The sequence below is a fragment of the Heterocephalus glaber genome, unplaced genomic scaffold, assembly GCF_053883595.1.
Source record: "Heterocephalus glaber isolate CG9 unplaced genomic scaffold, H.glaber_assembly_v1.0 deba00001795, whole genome shotgun sequence".
In the NCBI taxonomy this organism is placed as follows: domain Eukaryota; kingdom Metazoa; phylum Chordata; class Mammalia; order Rodentia; family Bathyergidae; genus Heterocephalus; species Heterocephalus glaber.
Genome location: NW_028258476.1, coordinates 2,495,054 through 2,513,851, shown reverse-complemented (window position 1 = coordinate 2,513,851; position 18,798 = coordinate 2,495,054). Strand labels below are relative to the sequence as shown.

Below are 18,798 nucleotides of genomic sequence, written 5' to 3'. Positions count from 1 at the left end.
CACAGTGACGTAGGCTCGATTCTCTGGGAAGCTGGCTGACCACAAAGGAAGGTCACACTCAGACACCGAAAGGGTGGGGAGCATATTTTCCAAACGGTGGCCTCGGATGCCTGATTCAGGCTCATCTGGGGCAGATTGGGGTGGGGGACAGCTCAGTGATAGGGCGTGTGCTTAGCACAACCAGATATATGCCTAATAGGACACAAGGTGTGCTTAGCATGACAGGATGTGTTTAACAGGACACAATGTGTGCTTAGCATGACATGGCATGTGTTTAGCATGACAGGATATGTGATTAACATGATAGGACATGTGCTTTAGCACTACAGGGTATTGCTCAGCATAACGGCATTGCTTAACATGACAGGCTATGTCCTTAGCATGTGCAAGGCCCTGGGTTTGATCCCTAGCACAGGGTTGGAGGGGGTACAGCCATGAGACTCACATCGAGGAGATGACTTAGTTCACCACTTGTTCTAATCTTTGTTTTCCTCTTGAAATGTGATCTCTTTTTGGGGGTGGAGGGAGATTGAGACAGGGTCACGCTCTTCAGTTCAGGCTGGCCTTGAACCCACTGTGTAGCCCAGGCTGCCCTCGAACTTGCAGTGATCCTCCTGCCTCAGCCTCCCAAGTGCTGGGATGGCACCTATGCACCACCACGCCAGGCTTGTTGAAATGTAATTTCTAAGACCACCAGGAGAATGCTGAGACTCAGTCTGCCTCCCTAACTGGAGATGTTTGTTCTAAAAAGCACTGCAAAGACTGGTTGATTCTGTTTTCTCACTCATCAATCAGCAATGTCTGTCTATCAAGTGTGTACTGTATTTCAGGCCCTGGGGATACAATGCATGGATAAACAAAAGTCCTGTTTTCTCAGCGCTTAGCAGAGGACAAGTATTAATGAGATAATCACACTCATAAATGCATAATTACAAACTTGAAGGTAGTCTGTAGGGAAAGGATCAGAGGTGAATGCAATGTAGGGTGAATATGACCAATACAGTAATTTAAGGAGATTTTTCTCAAAAAATAAAGGGGCTGAGGATATAGCTCAGTGCAAAGACAGTGGGTTCAATTTTGGCAGTAGACAAAGCCACAAAAGTCTAGAGTGATTCATTTTTCATGTTTTCTGTTTTATATAAATTTTCTTTCTCTAGGAAAAGAAGAGAGAAAGCAAGATTTTTTTTAATTTTTTTTTTTATTTTTTGGTACTGGGGATCGAACTCGGGTCCTTGTGCTTGCGCAGCAGGCAGCGAAACCACTGAGCTAAATCCCTGGCCCAGCAAGACTTTTTTTTAAAGTCAGTAATGAAACACACACACACACACACACACACACACACACACACACACCGTAGCAGAGATTGAACTCAGGACCTTGTACTTGCCCGGCAGGCACAGTGCTACTGAGCTACATCCCTGGCCCTGGAACATTTTATTTGTTTGTTTGTTTGTTTATTTATTGGTACTGGAGATTGAACTTGGGTCCTTGCACTTGCAGGGACCAAGGTGGTGGTGGAACCACCGAGCTAAATCCCTGGCCCTGGAACATTATTTTAAATTACAAAAGTAACATAAGCACATAAGAAAGTGAGGAGCCTGGTGTGGTGCATAGCTGTAAACCCAGCATTTGGCAGGCTGAGGCAGGAGGATTGATGTTCAAGGACAGCCTGAAGTACACAGCAACACTGTCTTAAAAACAACAAAAATTGGAAAATAGACAAAAAATCAAAATTCCAAAGCCTTAACAACCACTTTGTCTTCTAACCTTGTTTCTGAGTATTTTTCTCCCTGATGCATCATTCAGAGTCACTATAGCAAATATGTAAATAGCTGGGCACAGCAGCGGCGGTGCACAACAGGCTGTCACCCTAGCACTCAGAAGGCTGAAGCAGGAGGATGCCACAGTTCAAGGCCAGCTTGAACTACACAGGGAGCCAGGTCCTGTCTCAAAAATCCAAAAATAAATAACACAAAGAAACAAGGAAATACATAAAGTATCCACTCATAGAACTGGGAGAAGTCTACTTAGAGGCAAACATTGTTGATTTTGACACATTTTCCAATTTGTTTTTATCTTATGGCTGTGATCATATCATGTATCTTTTTTTTTTGCAGTGCATATACTAGACTAAAGTTTTTTTGGGTACCTCTGACATTTGCTTAAGACTCTGCTTGGTCTTCAGGAACAAACACCTGGAGGTGCTCTTAAGGTCCAACAAGATATGTACAGAACATTTTGGATAAAATCTTAGGAACTAGGGCCGGGGATTTAGCTCAGTGGTTTCGCCGCCTGCTGCACAAGTGCAGGGACCCGAGTTTGATCCCTGGTACCAAAAAAAAAATCTTGGGAACTCTTTAACTTCCCAGTGTTCAGTCCCAGCAAGCTGGGAATTTACCTCAAATGTTGTATTAAATTTCAGGCTAATTGCTCTGGTACAGTCATAAAAAGGGATGGTTTTATTTTATTTTCCATCTTTTTCTCTTTCATATATATATATATTTGGGGGGGGGTACCAGAGATCGAACTCGGGACCTTGCGCTTGCGAGGCAGACACCACTCTTTATATATTCTTTGCAGTGCTGGAGATTGAATCCAGAACCTCACTCATGTTAGGCAAGTGCCCTACCTTTGAGATACATCCCCAGTTCATATCTTTAAGCTAATATAGTTATTTATATTTATGGTATACAGCACAGTGCTTAACACTATGTGCACGAGTTGGCAGAGTAGTGCATTCCTGCTACTTGAGAGGCTGAGGCAGGAAGATCATAGATTTGAGGCCGGGCTGAGCAATTTAGCAAAAACCCCTGTTTCAAAACTTTAAAAACAATGGCTGGGGAGCTTCTGGGGAGAAAGCTCAGTGGTAGAGAACCTGTCTGGCATGTGCAAAGCCAGGGTTCAATCCCCAGTACTCCCCCCCCACACACACACACACAGTGCACACCATGGAATGGCTAAATCAAGCTCATTAACATATGTGTCACCTCACAATACTCATTTATTGGTGATAAGAACACTTAAAATCTGGGCCGGGGGACCAGGGATTTAGCTCAGTGGTTTCACCGCCTGCTGTGCAAGCGCCACGACCCAAGTTCGATCCCTGGTACCAAAAATAAATAAATAAATTAAATTAAATTAAATCAGGGCTGGGGATTTAGCCCAGTGGTTCTGCCCCCTGCCTGGCAAGCACAAGGTCCTGAGTTTGATCCCCGGTACCAAAAAAAAAAAAATCTCTCCGGGAAATTGTCAACTATATAATACACTTATTGATTATAATAACTATGATGTACAATAGATCTCATGAATTTATTTTTTCTGTGTGAGACTTGGACCCACATCTACCCAATATCTTTTTGGAGGGGAGGGTAATGGGGATTGAACTTGGGCCTTCTCCCTGAGCCTCATCCCAGCCTTTTTTTTTAGAGACACAATCTTACTCAGTTGCTAAGGTGCTCAGGCTAGTCTCAAACTTGTGATCCCCCTGCGTCAGCCTCAAAGAGTGCTGGGCTTACAGATGTGCCTCACCATGCCTGGCTATCATTTCTTTTTGATGGTTACAAAAATAACTAACATAGCTAGCAGTGTTGGATATTATTTTAAACATTTAATACACATAGAATTCATTGAATCTTGGCAACCCTGTTAGAAATAGTTCCCGTCCTCATTTAACAGTGGAGAAAACAACTGAAATCCAGGACGTTAACTAACTTCCTCCAACCCCACATGGCTGGGAAGGTTCCTGCAGTTTGCACAGCACTCAGGGTGGAGAGTTCAAAGATGCAGAGAGAGCCTCAAGGGAACTACTACAAATTGGAATCTACCCCTGGCTTGTGTATGTGTTGGGGGGGGGTTAAGACAGGGTCTCGCTAGGTAGCCCAGGCTGGCCTCAAACTCACAGCGACTCTCCTGCTTCAGCCTCCCAGGTGCTGGAAGCACAGGCATGTGCCACCATGCACGACCCCCCGTTAACATTTAATGATTGTTTACTGAGCAGCTGAAATTGCTGCTCATCCCTTCTCCTCTCGCCCTCCCTCTGTTGGATCCAAATCTCTCACATCGGATTTTGCACTTTGGGATCAGAAGTGCCCACAGAGCAGAAGTGTGACACCAAGGTCACTGTGCTTCTTTCTATTTTTCTGTCTGGGGATCAAACTCTGGACCTTGCGCTTTCGAGACAGGCACTGGAACCACTGAGCTACATCCCCAGCCCCTGCTTGTTTCTTTTTCACAGCTCCTTTGTGTCAGAGGAGCCTGGCCCGCTGCGCGACCCGGCAGGCAGGACTCGGACGGGTCCAGGAAGCAGGCCCCAGGCAGCCGAGGGAAGGCTCTGTCTCTCCTGCTGTTCATTCTGACTTGGGGCTGCGGAGAAGTTTGGCCAGGGCTGGGCTGGAGCCCTTCACACCCTCCCTGAGGCCGGGCTTGCCCTCAGCCCACCTCCTCCCCCAGAGGAGCTCTGTCTACAGTGTGTCCTGCTGTCCTCGTGGTGGGGGGTGGGGGGTGAGCAGCTGGGACAGACGCACATCACGTCACTTATGGGGAGTGGGGCTGTGAGGCAGAGCGGGCAGAATGTTCTGGATGCCGCGTGAACAGGTGCGCCAGCCGCCAGCACGCTGTCGGGTTGCACTGGGCCTGCACTCGCTTTCCTGTAAGCCTCAGGTTCAGGTCCGGGCCGCAGCGCCTCTCCTGCCCTCTCCTACCCACTCCTCGGCAGGGAGACAAGAGAAAGCCTACGGACTGAGGTGGAGACAGGTCCAGAGCCGAAGCTTTGTCCTGGCTCAGCCCAAACTGTAGGAAGCTCCAGCAATCACTACTCTGGGAAGGGCAGGAAATGAGCCATGTCCTCACCCAGCAGCTTTTGTTCAGAAAACTGGGTGACTTCATAGCATGATCATGTATGTGTGGAATTAGGCCCAGGACCAAAAGTGGCTCCTAGAAGCTTTTTTTTTTATTTTAGTACTGGAGATCGAACTCAGGACCTTGTGCTTGTGAGGTAGCTGCTGCACCACGAGGTACATCCCCGGCCCCCAAAGCTTTTTTTCCTTTGGGGACCAGGGATTTAGCTTAGTGGTTCTGCCGCCTGCCTCGAAAGCACAAGGACCCAAGTTCGATCCCTGGTACCAAAAAAAAAAAAGCTTTTTTTTAAAGCTTATTTCAGTAATTTTTGTCTCAAGATCAACTAATGTTTAAAAGTTGGCTAAAGCTGGGCATGGTGGTGCATGCCTGTAATCTCAGCACTGGGGAGCCTGAGGCAGGAGGAGCACCAAGAGTTCAAGGCCAGCCTGAACTACATAGTGAGACTCTGTCTTAAAAAAAAAAAGTTGACTAGAAACTTGAGAATACCCAAACATGAAAACCTAACAGTCTCCTGTTCTCTCCAGAGTCCTTCTAAATTGCTAAGCCACCCTAGCTGGGCTCAAACCTGGGACCCTCCTGCCTCAGCCTCTGGAGTAGCTGGAATTATAAGCATGCCCACATCGCCTGGCAGAGTCTCTCTTCATGTTGCCTATTAGTGCCCTGCTTTTCCAGACTACAGGACCAAAGAGCACACAGCGGGCACCTTTGGTTAGGAAAGGTACTGCAGCCTAAGGAAGCTGCTGTGTTCCATGGCCTCGGGGATCAGGTCTTCGAGGCTCCGGAGATGGATTCCTTAAACCGTGACCACATTTTCCTAACAACAAAAATTCACCCTGGTGCCTGTGGACCTTACTTGGTACCAGGTTCCTAGTGATGCCCAACATGCAGCAAGCAACTCGATTCAACTGTTGGAAGGAAAGTGCCTTTCTGAGGTGAAAACCTGGCCAGCCAGGAGCAGCACACGAAGCTGCAGCCTGTAAGCTGAGGAACAATGACCACACAGCCATCCTTCCATTCCTACTGGAGGGAGAGAACTGTTAGAAATTTCTGAGCAAAATACTGATATAGCCAATGACTTCCCTTATGGTTTGTTTGTTTTTTTGTTTTTGGTACCGGGGATCGAACTCGGGACCTTGCGCTTGCTCAGCAGGCGCCAGAACCACTGAGCTAAATCCCCAGCGACTTCCCTTATGGTTATGCCACCTAAATTTTAGTTCCAGCTAAGCTGGTGAAATGTGGGAAGAACAATTTGAAAATTAATTCTAATTTGAAGCTAAGCAAATCCAGGATTAGTACAAGCCCAACATTTTCAGTATTGAACCATCTCTCATGCCAGGTGCTTTCAAAGTTAGCAAGGATCTAACGGGGTGTGGTGGCACACACCTGCATCCCAGCACTGAGGGAGGCAGAGGCAGGAGGAGACAGAAGGGCCAGAAGGGCAAGTTCTGTATGCACAACTGAGCATGACGCTGTCACAAAAACAGACTTGGAGATCAATGGAACAGAGGAGAGGATACGGAGAAAACTTACATCCAGCAATTTAATCTCTGATAAAGCGACCAAAAGCACATTGGAAGAAAGAGAAACTCTTTAACAAGTGGTACTGGGAGAACTGGCTGTCTCCACACGCAAGGTGGAGCCTAGGCCCAGTCATCTCACCACACACTGAACTCAAAAGAAAATGGATCAAAGGTCTAAACATTAAAACAGAAATAAAACGGGCTGGGGATTTAGCTCAGTGGTTTCATCGCCTGTTGCACAAGCGCAAGGACCCGAGTTCGATCCCCAGTACCAAAAAAAAACCACAAAAAAACCCCAGAAATAAAACAGGTAAAACTCATGAAGACAAAGGTTTAGGCAAGGACTTTTTGAGCAGAATCCCAACACCACAAGAAACAGTACCAAGAATCAGCAAATTTGGGGTCACATCAAATTAAAAAGGTTCTGCACAGCAAAGGAAACAAAGAGCAGAGTAAAGAGACAACCTTAGGGCTGGGGATTTAGCTCAGTGGCTCCAGTGCCTGCCTTGTAAGCGCAAGGTCCCGAATCCGATCCCCGGTACCAAAAAAAAAAAAGAGAGAGAGAGAGACAACCTTTCAGGCTGTAGATTTAGCTCGGTGGTGCCACTGCCTGTCTCGAAAGCACAAGGTACTGAGTTCAATCCCAGGTACCAAAAACAAAGAGAGACAACCCTCTATTTCCCACAGAATGGGAAATAATTTTTGCCAACTACTCCTCCAACAGAGGACTAATATCTAGAATATATAAAGAACTCAAAAAGAATCAGACCCCCCAATTAAAAGCCCCAATTGAGAATGGGCAAGTGAAATGAACACTCTTCTCAGAGGAAGTACAAATGGCTGATAAATACATGAAAAATGTTCAGTATCGCTGGCATTTGAGAAATGCCAATTATTATAAAACTACACTGAGATTCCATCTTACCCCAGAAAGAAGGGCCATCATCAAGAAATCAAATAACAAGTGATGGCAAGCCTGTGGGGAAAAGGAACCCTTCTAAACTGATGGTGGGAGTGTAAACTTGTACAACCACTACGGAAATCAGTCTGGAGACTCCTCAAAAAAACTAAAACTAGAAATTCCATGTGACACAGCTCTTCCCCATCTAGGTATCTTCCCTAAAGACATCATACCACACTGATACATGCGCACCCATGTTTATAGCAGCACAATTCATAACAGCTAAATCTTGGAAGCAGCCTACATATCCATCAACAGATAACTGGATAAAGAAAATGTGATATTTACACACCATGGAGCACTACTCTGCCACGAAGGATGACAAACTTGAGACATTTGCAGGAAAATGGATGCACCTTCAGACCATCATGTTAAATGAAATAAAAGACACACAGGTCAAATATCACATGGTTTCTCTTACATGAGAAACCGAAATTATAAAGAGCAAAATAAGAAGTAGATAACAGGAAGCAGGGAGACAGATTTTTCTCAAATGGGAAGGGGATCAAGCGGTGAAGGGCTAGGCAGGGGAGGGAAGGGGATGAAAAAGGAAGGAATATGTGTTAAGAACATGCACCAACTCCACATAAGGAATGTAAGCATTTCGCACCACAAAAATGCACTGATAAAACATTCAGCCCTGGAGTGTCCCTGAGGCCTATCAGCAGAACCACAAAACAAAACAAAAAAATTAACAAGGACCCTAAGAAGTAAGACGTCGAACTGTTAAACAGGTTTCACCCTTCCTGAGACTGAGTTTGAGCAGAGCCTGCAGCCTTCGACCCAGCCCCTCAGAGGCCAAGGCACAGGACTGATGGGCAGCAGCCTGGGCCACACAGCGAGACTGGCTCACAACAAGACAAGAAGACTGCGTTGGGAAAGTGGTAGCGATGCAAATTATTGATCATTTATACTAGAAAAAAATTCAAGTTAAATTCACTCTTCCATTTACCTGCTCTTCCATTAGCGCTGCAAAAGCCGAGCCCTTCCGGACGAGGGCAGCCCTTCCCTGGCCCGGCAAACAAGCCCTTCGCCTCTGCCTCCCTCCCTTCAGGTGCGGGTGCGCAGCCCAACCTGCTGCTTAGCTTCAGCCAGCTCCGCCCACCTGTTGTCCAAGTCCATCGGCTCAGGCTCAGGGCCTTCCCACGTGTTTTTGTTTTTTTGAACTCACCGAGTTCAATCTCCAGTGCTGCCAAAGTAAAAATTCAAAAGTGCTAGTGAGGACACAAATACAGTCCTCCGATGTCCAAACCAGTTCCTCGCTAAGTAGAAAAGACAAAAGCAACGACCTTTGCTGGAGCGATTATCCTTCCCTCCTTGTTACACATCTGAGACTACCGAGTAGCTCTGGGCTGGAAGGCTGTGTGCCAGCCCTCCCCACATTCCCGTCGCCTCATGAAGAGGCCGCGTCTTCAACCCCAAGGCCTGCGCCTGCTTGCTAACACTTGACACAGGGCCTCCTCTGTACTTCGTTGAATACAAAAATTTTTGGTTTTCTCTGGAGCTGGGGGTCAAAGCCAGGGGCATGCTACCACTACACTACACCCTAGCTCTTTTTAGTTCTTCAAACAGGGTCTTGCCCAGGCTGGCCTCTACCTTGTGATCCTTCTGTCACAGCCTCCCCAGTAACTGAGACTACAGGCATGTGCCACCACATTTGGCTCAAATTTTTTTTCAATCATTGTTTTTGGTTTTGGGTTGGGTTTTTTTGAGACAGCATCTCACTGTGTTCAGGCTGGCCTAGAACTCGGGGTGATCCTCCTGCCTCAGCCTCCTGAATGCTAGGATCAGGGGTGTGTGCCACCATTGTTTTCTAGAATATAAAATCTCATGCTATTTTTTCCTTTTTAGGTGCTGGGAATTGAACATAGGGACTCAAATATGGTAGGCATACTCTACACTGAGCTATACCCACAGGCTTTTATATTTTTTTCTTAAAATCATCTTTTTATAATGATTCCAAGTATTTCTATCCACTTATAGATAAACAAAAGAAAAGCCCAACAAAACTGTTTAAAAGTTTTGTATTGCGTCCTACAAACTGTCTTCATATACAAGTGCAAAAGGGAAAAACTCCCTTTTTCCCAAACATCACAGTAGGCAGGCCCCATTTTTGCTCATACATCACAAAGTTAAAACAAATGTCCCCTTCTGAATTCTGAACAGCTAATTCTAGACACTAGCTTTTCCATGTTTGGCTTTGGTGTTTAGTCTAGGCTGGCCTGGAACTCCTGATCCTCCTGCCTCAGCCTCCGAGGAGCGAGGATTGCAGGCGTGGACCCCTAGGCCCAGCTTGGTTTTTTTAATAATCTTGTCTTACACATCCAGTATGGACACGAATAGTTCCAGTGCCTTTCAACTCCTTCCTGAATGTCTCTCTTTGAAGTTCCAGGTCTTAATTAATTTGAATGCCCTCAGACTGGATAAAGTGGATTAGAGCTCATAAATTGCCTACGCTCAGAATAAAGCTGTGACTTACACGTTGTACCCTGACACCGTCTAGCAGTCCTCCTCAGCACCATCCAAGAGACTGGTTCATCCAAGGGGCAAACACGTGACAGAGACTGCCCCAAAGTCCCTGCCTGGTGGCTTCTATACGCAGTGCACGTTCACTTCTTACAGACCCTTCGGGCTGGCAATGTCCTCCGCTGCCTTGATGACCTTCGAGAATTATACAGTGACACTTCCTCGCTGGGTGCTAATGGCAATTCCCTAGGTCATCGGTAATGAGAAGCTGAGGCGCTGAACGTGAAAGGCCTGAACCAGTTTACACGAGGTGCAATATCACAGTGGAGCCGTGCTGCGTTTCTTTTCTGCCTCCCGTTCCCCGTACTGTGGTTCCTGAGACCCACAGACTCAGCTCGTGGCTCTCACTTCTGGATGGGTTGAGCACCCGAAACAGGGCTGATCCACTACAGAGTGTCTCAGGGTTTCACAAGGGACCACTGCTCAGAGCTAAAAATGTTCTATCGGTCACTTTTCTTTACATCTGGACCCTAGACCACTGATCTATAAAAACCCCACAATAACCCTGTCCTCCTGCCTTTAATAGCAGTGGAGAAGAGCAACTTGGGCCGGGGTCTTTTCCAGGGGTGCCACAGCAGGTTGCCTGAGAGTCGAGAGGAGATGAAGCCGCTCCAGTGACACTGCTACTCCAGGGGAGGTGCCGCCCTCGCCCTTCGGCGAGCACAGGCGTAGATCGCAGAGCGCTCGCAACCGAGTTAAAGCTGTTCCTTCCTAGGACTACAGTTTTGCAACACGCACACACAGCCAAGCGGTTTTCTCTTAGTCTGAACTTTGTCAAGGCCACGCAACCCTGAGGTGAACGCTGTAAGGTCCTTCGCAGGCAATCTGCAGGTTACAAACTACACGTGGACATTAAAGCTTCCAGACTGACCCAATGAACTGAAAAGCCACAGGCTTTTTTTTTGGTTTTTTGAGACAGGGTCTCACCATGTTCTTCAGGCTGGCCTTGAACTCGAGGCCACCCTGCTGCCTCAGCCTCCCCAATGCTGAGATTACAGATGCACGCCACCTGGCCACGTGCTCCCTTGGAACCCTGAGCCTAACAACTCTGGAGGTCAAGGAGGCACATCCATGACATATTCAAGCTCCTGGTGTCTCCTCTGTACGGAAGATGCAGCCGGCCAAACACGGGCCCTAAAAAGCTCTTGCCAGGGCTAACTCCTCTGAGCACAGAGAGCGAGCACGGGGGAGCAGTCTGCACCGAGTGTGGGTCCTTGCGGACACAGGCCTGCTCACGGCACTGGCTCTCCCAGCTTAGGATTCAGACACGGGTCAGCAAGCCAGTAACCGCTCCCAAGCATTTGCCTTTGAAGGGAAAGAAAGGCAAATCCTTAAAAAGTCTCCAGGGGAGAGCGTGACTTCGGCTCTCACCCGCCTGGGCAAGTGTGCGTTTCTCAGCAAAGCAGGCTCCTCCCACTCACACCTTGCAAGTCCCGCTCCTGCTCCTGCTCCAGTCTGCAACAGGAGCCAGCTCCTCAGCTGTCTGGGTGCTGGTCTTTCTAGCACTGAGTTCTCGTGTCTCCAGGAAGGGCATGCGGGAAGCAGGACCAGGCCCTGCCCTGGCGGTCCCAGGAAATGAGGCGGAGGCGGACAGGGCCCCGCTGTGCACTTGCTCACACACACACACAGGGCCACACACTCTCCTGTGCGAACGACTCCCGTGGATTAATATCAGCAACGTGACCCCAACAGTGGCAGATCAAGTCCTAATGTGACAACTGCAAAGCAGACAGCGCTCTGCTGGTTAATCAGAATCAACTAAGAAATGATACTTTAAACACCACATCACTGGAACCCCGAGGAGCCGCATCCCCCTCATCAGGTACTTTTAGAATAATGGTCATTAGCAGGAGAAAGAGCAGGCACCAGTCACTACTGCAGGTTATGGAGGGCGCTCGGAGCAAGCTCTGCAGCACACAGGGAAGCGCCCGCCTCCTCAAGTCACTGAATCCTTCTTCTTCCGGAATGGGGACTTCAGCCTCTTCCAGACACTGCTTCTGGGTTTAGATTTTTTCTCCATGGCCAGTACTCCCTCCTTTTCTTTCCTACGGATTTCTCGGACAAGTGCATGGAAAACATCATCAATGTAGTAGCGGTATGCAGCAGAAGTCTCAAAAAAGGGACAGCTGAATTCTCGGGCCAGAGCCAGCCCTTCTTCCTTGGTGACCTTTAAAACAACAAACATGACCAAATTTATAGCGGAAAAGTGGGAAACAATTACAACTGTTAAAAAACCAAGGGGCTGCCTCAGCAGGAAGACAGCTCAACTCTCCAAGTGTACAAGCACAGGGCTCCATAATACAGGGAGGCCCTACTTCATGACTTCTAAGCTTGCTTCCACCTTCAATATGCATTTTTTTTTTTTTGGGAGACTAAAAAAAGCTGTGACTATGCAGTTCAGGCTGGTCTTGAACTCATGGCACTCCTCCTGCCTCAGCCTCCCAAGTGCTGGGATTACAGGTGTCCACCACCATACCAGTCCTTCTATATGCAATTTTTTCTTCATGCTTTTTTTTTTGTTTGGTACCGGGGATCGAACTCAGGTCCTTAGCTTGCAAGGCAGGCGGTGGAACTACTGAGCTAAATCCCCGGCCCTTCATGCTTTTTATTTTAAGAAAGAAATGGGGCCAGGGATTTAGCTCAGTAGTTCCACCGCCTGCCTTGCAAGCTAAGGACCTGAGTTCGATCCCCGGTACCAAAAAAAAAAAAAAACAAAAACAAGAAAGAAGAGCCAAGCGTGGTAGTCCACGTCTGTATTCCTAGCACTCAGGAGGCTGTGGCAGGAGGATTGCAGTGAATTTGAGGCCAGCCTGAACTACATAGCAAGACCCTGTCTCAAAAAAAAAGAAAAAAAGAAAAAAAAAAAAAGGAGAACACAGGGGAAAGAGATATATACTGAAACTACAACACTGAAAACTTTTAGAAAACTAAAAGTTGATGTAGCCAATTACTTCAGTTATTTATTTAGTTTTGGTACCAGGGATCGAACTCGGGACCTTGCACTCATGAGGCAGGTATGGTGCCCCTGAGCTAAATCCCCGGCCCAGCACAATTTCATTTTTGTTTTGCAGTACTGGGGGTTAAATCAGGGCCTTCTGCATGCTAAGCAAGTGTCCTACTGCTGAGCTATATTCCCAGTCCTTTTGAATTATATTTTATGACAGGATTTTGCTAAATTGTCCAGGTTGGCCTTGAACTTGTAATCCTCCTGCCTCAGCCTCTCAAATAACTGGGATTACAAGCATGTGCCACCATCCTCCCAGCTCAAACACAAAATTTTAGTCATTGCTAACTTGAAGGGTTCACTTATTCTAAAATCATCTGCATCTTCTCTTGTCTCCTCTTCCTGGGTTCATAGCCCTCACCACAGGAGGGGCCCTATTAAATTTCTCTCCGAAGTCATCTGGTTATAATCCAGCGGATTCTGTCCTGTCAACTGATTCCTAAAGTCCAGATTTCAACCTTAATAATAGGAAACAAATACATATATGACAAATTTCAGGGTTGATTTTTCTATTTGAAGGCAAAGGAATCTGTAGCAAAAATCATTCACCCTACAGATTCCAGTGTTTTCTTTTTCTCACCTGTCTTAGCTGTTTCAAGTCAGACTTGTTTCCCACGAGAACCACAGGCGTGTCATCCGTGCGCCGAACGCGGTAAATAAGCTGTTTCAACTCGCGAACTTCATGGAAACTCCGGCGATCCGTGATAGAGTAGCAGATGATGAACCCTTCTCCAGCCCTCATGTACTGATCCCGCATGGCTGTGAACTCTGCCTAGAGGAACACGGGGGTCAGTATCGTACAGAGGCCGCCTGGAGCTACACAGACCAGCCACTTGGCTCAAGTGAGAGAAGAGGTGCGCTGGTTACCTGCTATCCTGAGCAGAGCGCACAGAAAAGTAAAGAGACATACTACTGACCTCTGTGTGACCTCCCCTGCCCTAACTCACAGTATCTGGGGATTTAATACCTGTCCAGCTGTATCCAAGATGTCCAGATTGGCAGGCTCATCATCAATACGGATCCGGATTTTATAAGCATCTTCTACAGGAGAAAGGAAAGCTGTACTGTTAACACACACACAGGAAGAAATATCTATTTTAGGAGGATCACAAGTTTGAACCCAGCATGGGCAACCTAAGGAGACCTTGTCTCAAAAAGAGAGAATTAGGGCTGGGGATTTAGCTCAGTGGTTCCACCACCTGCCTTGAAAGCACAGGGTCCTGAGTTTGATCCCCAGTACCAAAAAAAAAAAAAAAAAAAAAAAAAGAGAGAGAGAAAGGGAATTAGCCAGGCATGGTGGCGAACTAGCACTCAGGAGGCTGAGGCAGGAGGATTACCCTGAATTGGAGGCCAGCCTGAACTACATAGCCAGATGCTGTCTCAACACTCCCCAAAATAAATAAATAATCCCTTGAGTTCAATCCCTTGTATCACACTCACCCCCTCAAAAAGAATCATCTTTTGAAGATGATTCCACTCAACTTCTTTCAAGTGTCCAAATTTCCTCAGGAACCCTGATAAATCCACTGAAAGATGTAAGCTGGGCCAGGGATTTAGCTCAGTGGTTCTGCCACCTGCCCTGCAAGAGCAAGGACCCGAGTTTGATCCCCAGTACCAAAAAAAACCGAAAGATGTAAATTGGGTGTTCAACTCAGGTATTATTTTTTCCATACCGGTGGTAATACAGCTTACTCATAGATTAAATTAACTATAATTCTATGCTACAAAGGTTTCTGAGACTGGCTGAGTTGGTTCACACCTATAGTCCCAGCCCTCAGAGGCTGAGGCAGGAGGACTGCTGAGAGTTCAAGGCCAGCCTGGGCTACATAGCAAGACCCTGTCTCAAAACAAAAACAAAAAAACCCCAGAAGGTCTTCAAATTAGAGTTAGATAAGAGATAGGACATAACCCAAGGCTGCTTCATTCAAAAGTCTGTGCACTTGATTATTATATACTATGGATCCTATTCATTTTAATACTACAGAAAAAGGAAAAAACCATAGTTTATATTTTAAAAATAATCCATATTGTCATAATTTCTCCCTTATAAAAGCAAATTTCTTTTCTGCATATATTATTATTATTATTTTAAGAAAGAAAGAGTTTCACTGTGTTGCTCAGGCTGGTCCCAACCTCCTGGGCTCAAAGATCTTCCTGCCTCAACCTCTCTAGTAGCTAGAATTACAATATGTGCCACTATGCCTGGCTTCTTTTATATGTATTATTATCATAAACCTATAAAATATAGAAAAGTAAAAAGGAAGAGAAATTCATTCAATATTTTTATTACTCAAAACCAACTGGCACTTATATCCCAATGAACTTCCTGATAACCATTTTTATAAATCCTTGCTTTCTAACTCCTCTTCAAAGATGAAGAGCCCAAATGTTTCTTTTCTTTTTTATTTTTTCTTTACACTAAGTTATATCCCCAACCCCTCTCCCAGGGAGAGGGGATCGAACTCAGGACCTTGCACTTGAAGGCAGGCACGGTGCCACTGAGCTACATCCCAGGCCCCCTTCCCAGCCCTGTTTAAAAAGAACATTTTTATTTTGAGATAGGGTCTCAGTAATCACTACCCATCCTCCCGCCTCAACCTCCCAGAGTCCCAGGATTACAGGTGTGTACCACCACACCCAGCTAAACCAAGTTTCTTAAACTATAAGTAATCATCTACTAGGGTTAATGAGTCGTGAAATCAACTTAATGGGCTGAGACCAACATTAAAATTAAAAACCAAAAACCTAGGGCCTGGGATTTAGCTCAGTGGTTTCGCCGCCTCCTGCACAAGCGCAAGGACCTGAGTTCGATCTCTGGTACCAAAAAAAAAAAAACTACCAAAAACCTAAACAAAATAGAAAATATGAGTGGGTACCACAGGTACTAAGGGAAATATAGTTTCATATTTTAGTTTCAGTGCAAACATATGTGCTAATAAAGAAGTATACCTAGACACACACACTTTTATGCTTGTATCTGCACTGGCTATATGCAGACTTTTCCCTCTTAGAGCTTGTAGCCAAAGTTTAAAACAAAAGATTCTAAACCGTCAACTCCATCACAGCGGTCACCTTGTTTCTGCCTGCCACTGTCCCCCAGGTCCTACCACAGTGCATGGCACATAGCAGCAGCTAGGAGCCACAGGATTTACTGTGGAATATGATAACACTGTCAGGGAGCTGACAACACTGAGGGGAGACAGGCAGATTTAAAAACTACCTCGTGTGAAGGCCAGGGCTTTAGCTCAGTGGTACCGAACCTGCCTCAAAAGTGCAAGGTCCTGAGTTCAATCCCCAGTACGGGCGGGGGCGCACGACTACCTCATGAAGCTGGGCCTGGTGCCACACACCTGTAGCCCCAGCATTCCGGAGGCTGAGACAGGAAGATTACTACAAGTTTGAGCCCAGGCTGGGCTACATAGTGAGTTCGAGGCCAGCCTGAACTACTGTACATAAGAAAGATCCTGTCTCAAAAAAAACCCTAAAAAGTTAAAAAACAAAAACCTACCTCATGGGGCTGGGGTGTAGCGCAGTGATAGGGTGCCTGCCTATGGTATGCAAGGTCTTGGGCTTGATCCCCAGCACAGAAAAGAAGAAGGGAAAAAAGAAGAAAAGAAAAATAAAAAGTACCCAACACATGAGAAAACTAAAAAGTACCTATTATATGGAACAAATATAAGAGTTTTTCTTTGAAGGAGATGTTTCTGGAATTTTTAAGTAAACAATCCTAACCCCTGAAGGTTTTTTTTTTTGCGGTGCTAGGAATGGAACCCAAGCCCTCACACGTGCTAGGCAAGCTCTCTGTGTGGGGCTACATCCTCAGACCTCTAAACTGATTTTATTCCTAATTCTACACCCACAGGACAATATTCTAAATCCGATATACCAGGGCTTGGGTGTCACCCAGTGCCACAGTGCATAGCTGGCACACATAAGGCCCTGGGTCAGGTCCTTAGCACCCCCGGCCTGCCCCCAATCCACAGAAGCATCTACCCCATACGACGATACACCCAAAGCTGTGCTGCGGCGGACACCGTGGCTCTGCGAATGCGGAGCACCAGGGGCCTGGCCCAGGGCAGGGGAAATGCTTCCCACCGCCGGTGCGGAGGCAGACGCCACCGTGAAATGACACCAGGAGGGCAGACTTTGTGCCGCCCCGCCCGGGCTTTCGCACACGGATGTAACCCCTCAAAATCCAACCCACTTCCTGTTGCTTTAGGGATGACAGCCATGTCTCAGTCTGTGTAGAGAACGGCAATTAAGAAAATAAAAAGGTAAACCAAACAAAGTGACTTTTTAACTCTACTGGCACTGTGACAAAACAAAGTTAAAGACACGGAAGAAGACATCACTGTACAGAGAACTCCAGGTGTAAGGAAGGAAGTGAAAGGTTCCAGTGCAGGCTCCCAGACCCCGCAGGCACGCCTAGTTTTTAGGGGTGCAGTAGGCTGGCTCTACTTGTTTTTCTGCTTCCTTTTGTGAAAGTTCAAACCAGCTGACTCATTCTTAAGAGTCAGTCCCAAGTCAGAGCCTTAGAGAAGTCACAGCAAAAAGGCTTCCTTGGCAGCATGGACGTCTCCCCATGGTCTGACATTAGTCCGCCGGCCCAAGTATACAAAGAAAGTTGTCCTAGTTATGCCCAGCTCGCAACAGAAATAAAGGCACCTAGATTCGTAGAGTTAAGTTCGGAAAAAAGGAAACACTCAATTGCTTATCAACTTCTATGGTAACATTGTTTCTAAACAAATCTGAATTAGATGGCAAAGAGGAGAGAGGCTTTTAACAACTGGCATCCACCCGGCAGCTTCTCAGAAAGCAAGTTTAGGAAGCCACCCGAGGGTCTGACTTACCAATGGTGGGATCGTGGTCTTCTGGGAATCGATGGCTGATGAACTGCATGGTCATAGCTTCAAAACAAGAAACGAAAGTTAAGCCAGGCGTGTGGCACAGGCCTATAATCCCAGCACTCAGCAGGCGGAGGCAGGAGGATCGCCTCGAGTTCGAGGCCAGCCTGGGCTACATAGCGAGACCCTGTCTCAAAAAACAAACAAAAACCCAAAAGAACAGTCACCTACCGCTCTTGCCCACGCCGCCGGCGCCCAGCATCACCAGTTTGTACTCGCGGGACAGCGCGGCCGGGCAGCTGCAACCGCCGCCCCCAGGCCGAGCTCCAGCGTCCATGGCGCGCGGCCGCCCGAGCAGGAAGCGCCTGGGAGCAGAGCGGCCGGCGGCGAGGAGCGAGGCCCAGGAGCCCCGCCGCCGCCGCCCGGGACCCAGGTCGCAGGGGAGCGACTGACTTGGATGGCCCCGGGCGGGCCGCGCCGAGCGAGCGGGAAGATGGCGCCGCCCGCGCCCCGTTGGGAGGCCCAGGCCCCGCCCCGCCCCGCCCCGGTTCCGAGCAGCTGGGGCCTCCCCATCGCGACACGCGCCCGCCAAGGACCGCGATCTCTGCTCGCCACTCCGCTCGGGCTGTGAAAACGGGCAAGGGCAGAAGGGGCGACTCCCGCGCCCGGCGCGGCGCTGCTCAGAGTGGAAAGCGCCCACTCCCGACGCCGTCTCCGGCTCGGCTTGTGAACCGATTCGACCTCGAAGAGCGACGCTATTACCCGAGGCAGAGCTCGGGGAGCCCAGAACCTGAACGCGCACAGGAGAAAGTACAGAGAGGTCTGCTCTTTGAAGCACCGCTCTGGCAGAAAGGAAAAGCCCAGAACTCCCAGAGGCCTTAATTAGAGGCAGTCGCTGGGCAGCGTCCGGCACCGGGACTCCACACTGGACACTTCCGGGCCACTGCTGCCCGCTGCTCTTCATCAGTTTCCCCCTAATCCCCTGAAATAAAGGTGGGCAGCGATACGAAATGGAACATATCTAGGACGATCGTTACAATTTTCCCCTGGACTTTAAGATTATACTTTGCGGAGTTACGAACTCAT

The 18,798-nt window shown here is 47.6% G+C and overlaps 1 protein-coding gene across 4 annotated transcripts; it reads right to left on the bottom strand.

Moving 5' to 3' along the window:
• Positions 1 to 9,346: 9,346 nt before the first annotated feature.
• Rit1 (Ras like without CAAX 1) lies at positions 9,347 to 18,231 on the bottom strand. 4 transcript variants are annotated; one of them, XM_004871153.3, is made up of 5 exons: positions 17,944 to 18,231; positions 17,719 to 17,775; positions 13,836 to 13,909; positions 13,449 to 13,640; positions 9,347 to 12,031 (listed from the first exon to the last, which is right to left on the bottom strand). In XM_004871153.3, the coding sequence occupies exons 1-5, from the start codon at positions 18,047 to 18,049 to the stop codon at positions 11,801 to 11,803; spliced, it is 660 nt and encodes a 219-aa protein (XP_004871210.1). In that variant the 5' UTR covers positions 18,050 to 18,231; the 3' UTR covers positions 9,347 to 11,800. The 4 variants fall into 4 exon arrangements, with proteins under 4 accessions (XP_004871210.1, XP_087059630.1, XP_087059628.1 ...); XM_087203504.1 differs by lacking the exon at positions 17,944 to 18,231 and adding an exon at positions 14,309 to 14,447 and having other exon boundaries at positions 13,449 to 13,636; positions 17,719 to 17,766; XM_087203502.1 differs by lacking the exon at positions 17,944 to 18,231 and adding an exon at positions 14,309 to 14,447 and having other exon boundaries at positions 17,719 to 17,760.
• Between the last annotated feature and the right edge of the window lie 567 nt (positions 18,232 to 18,798).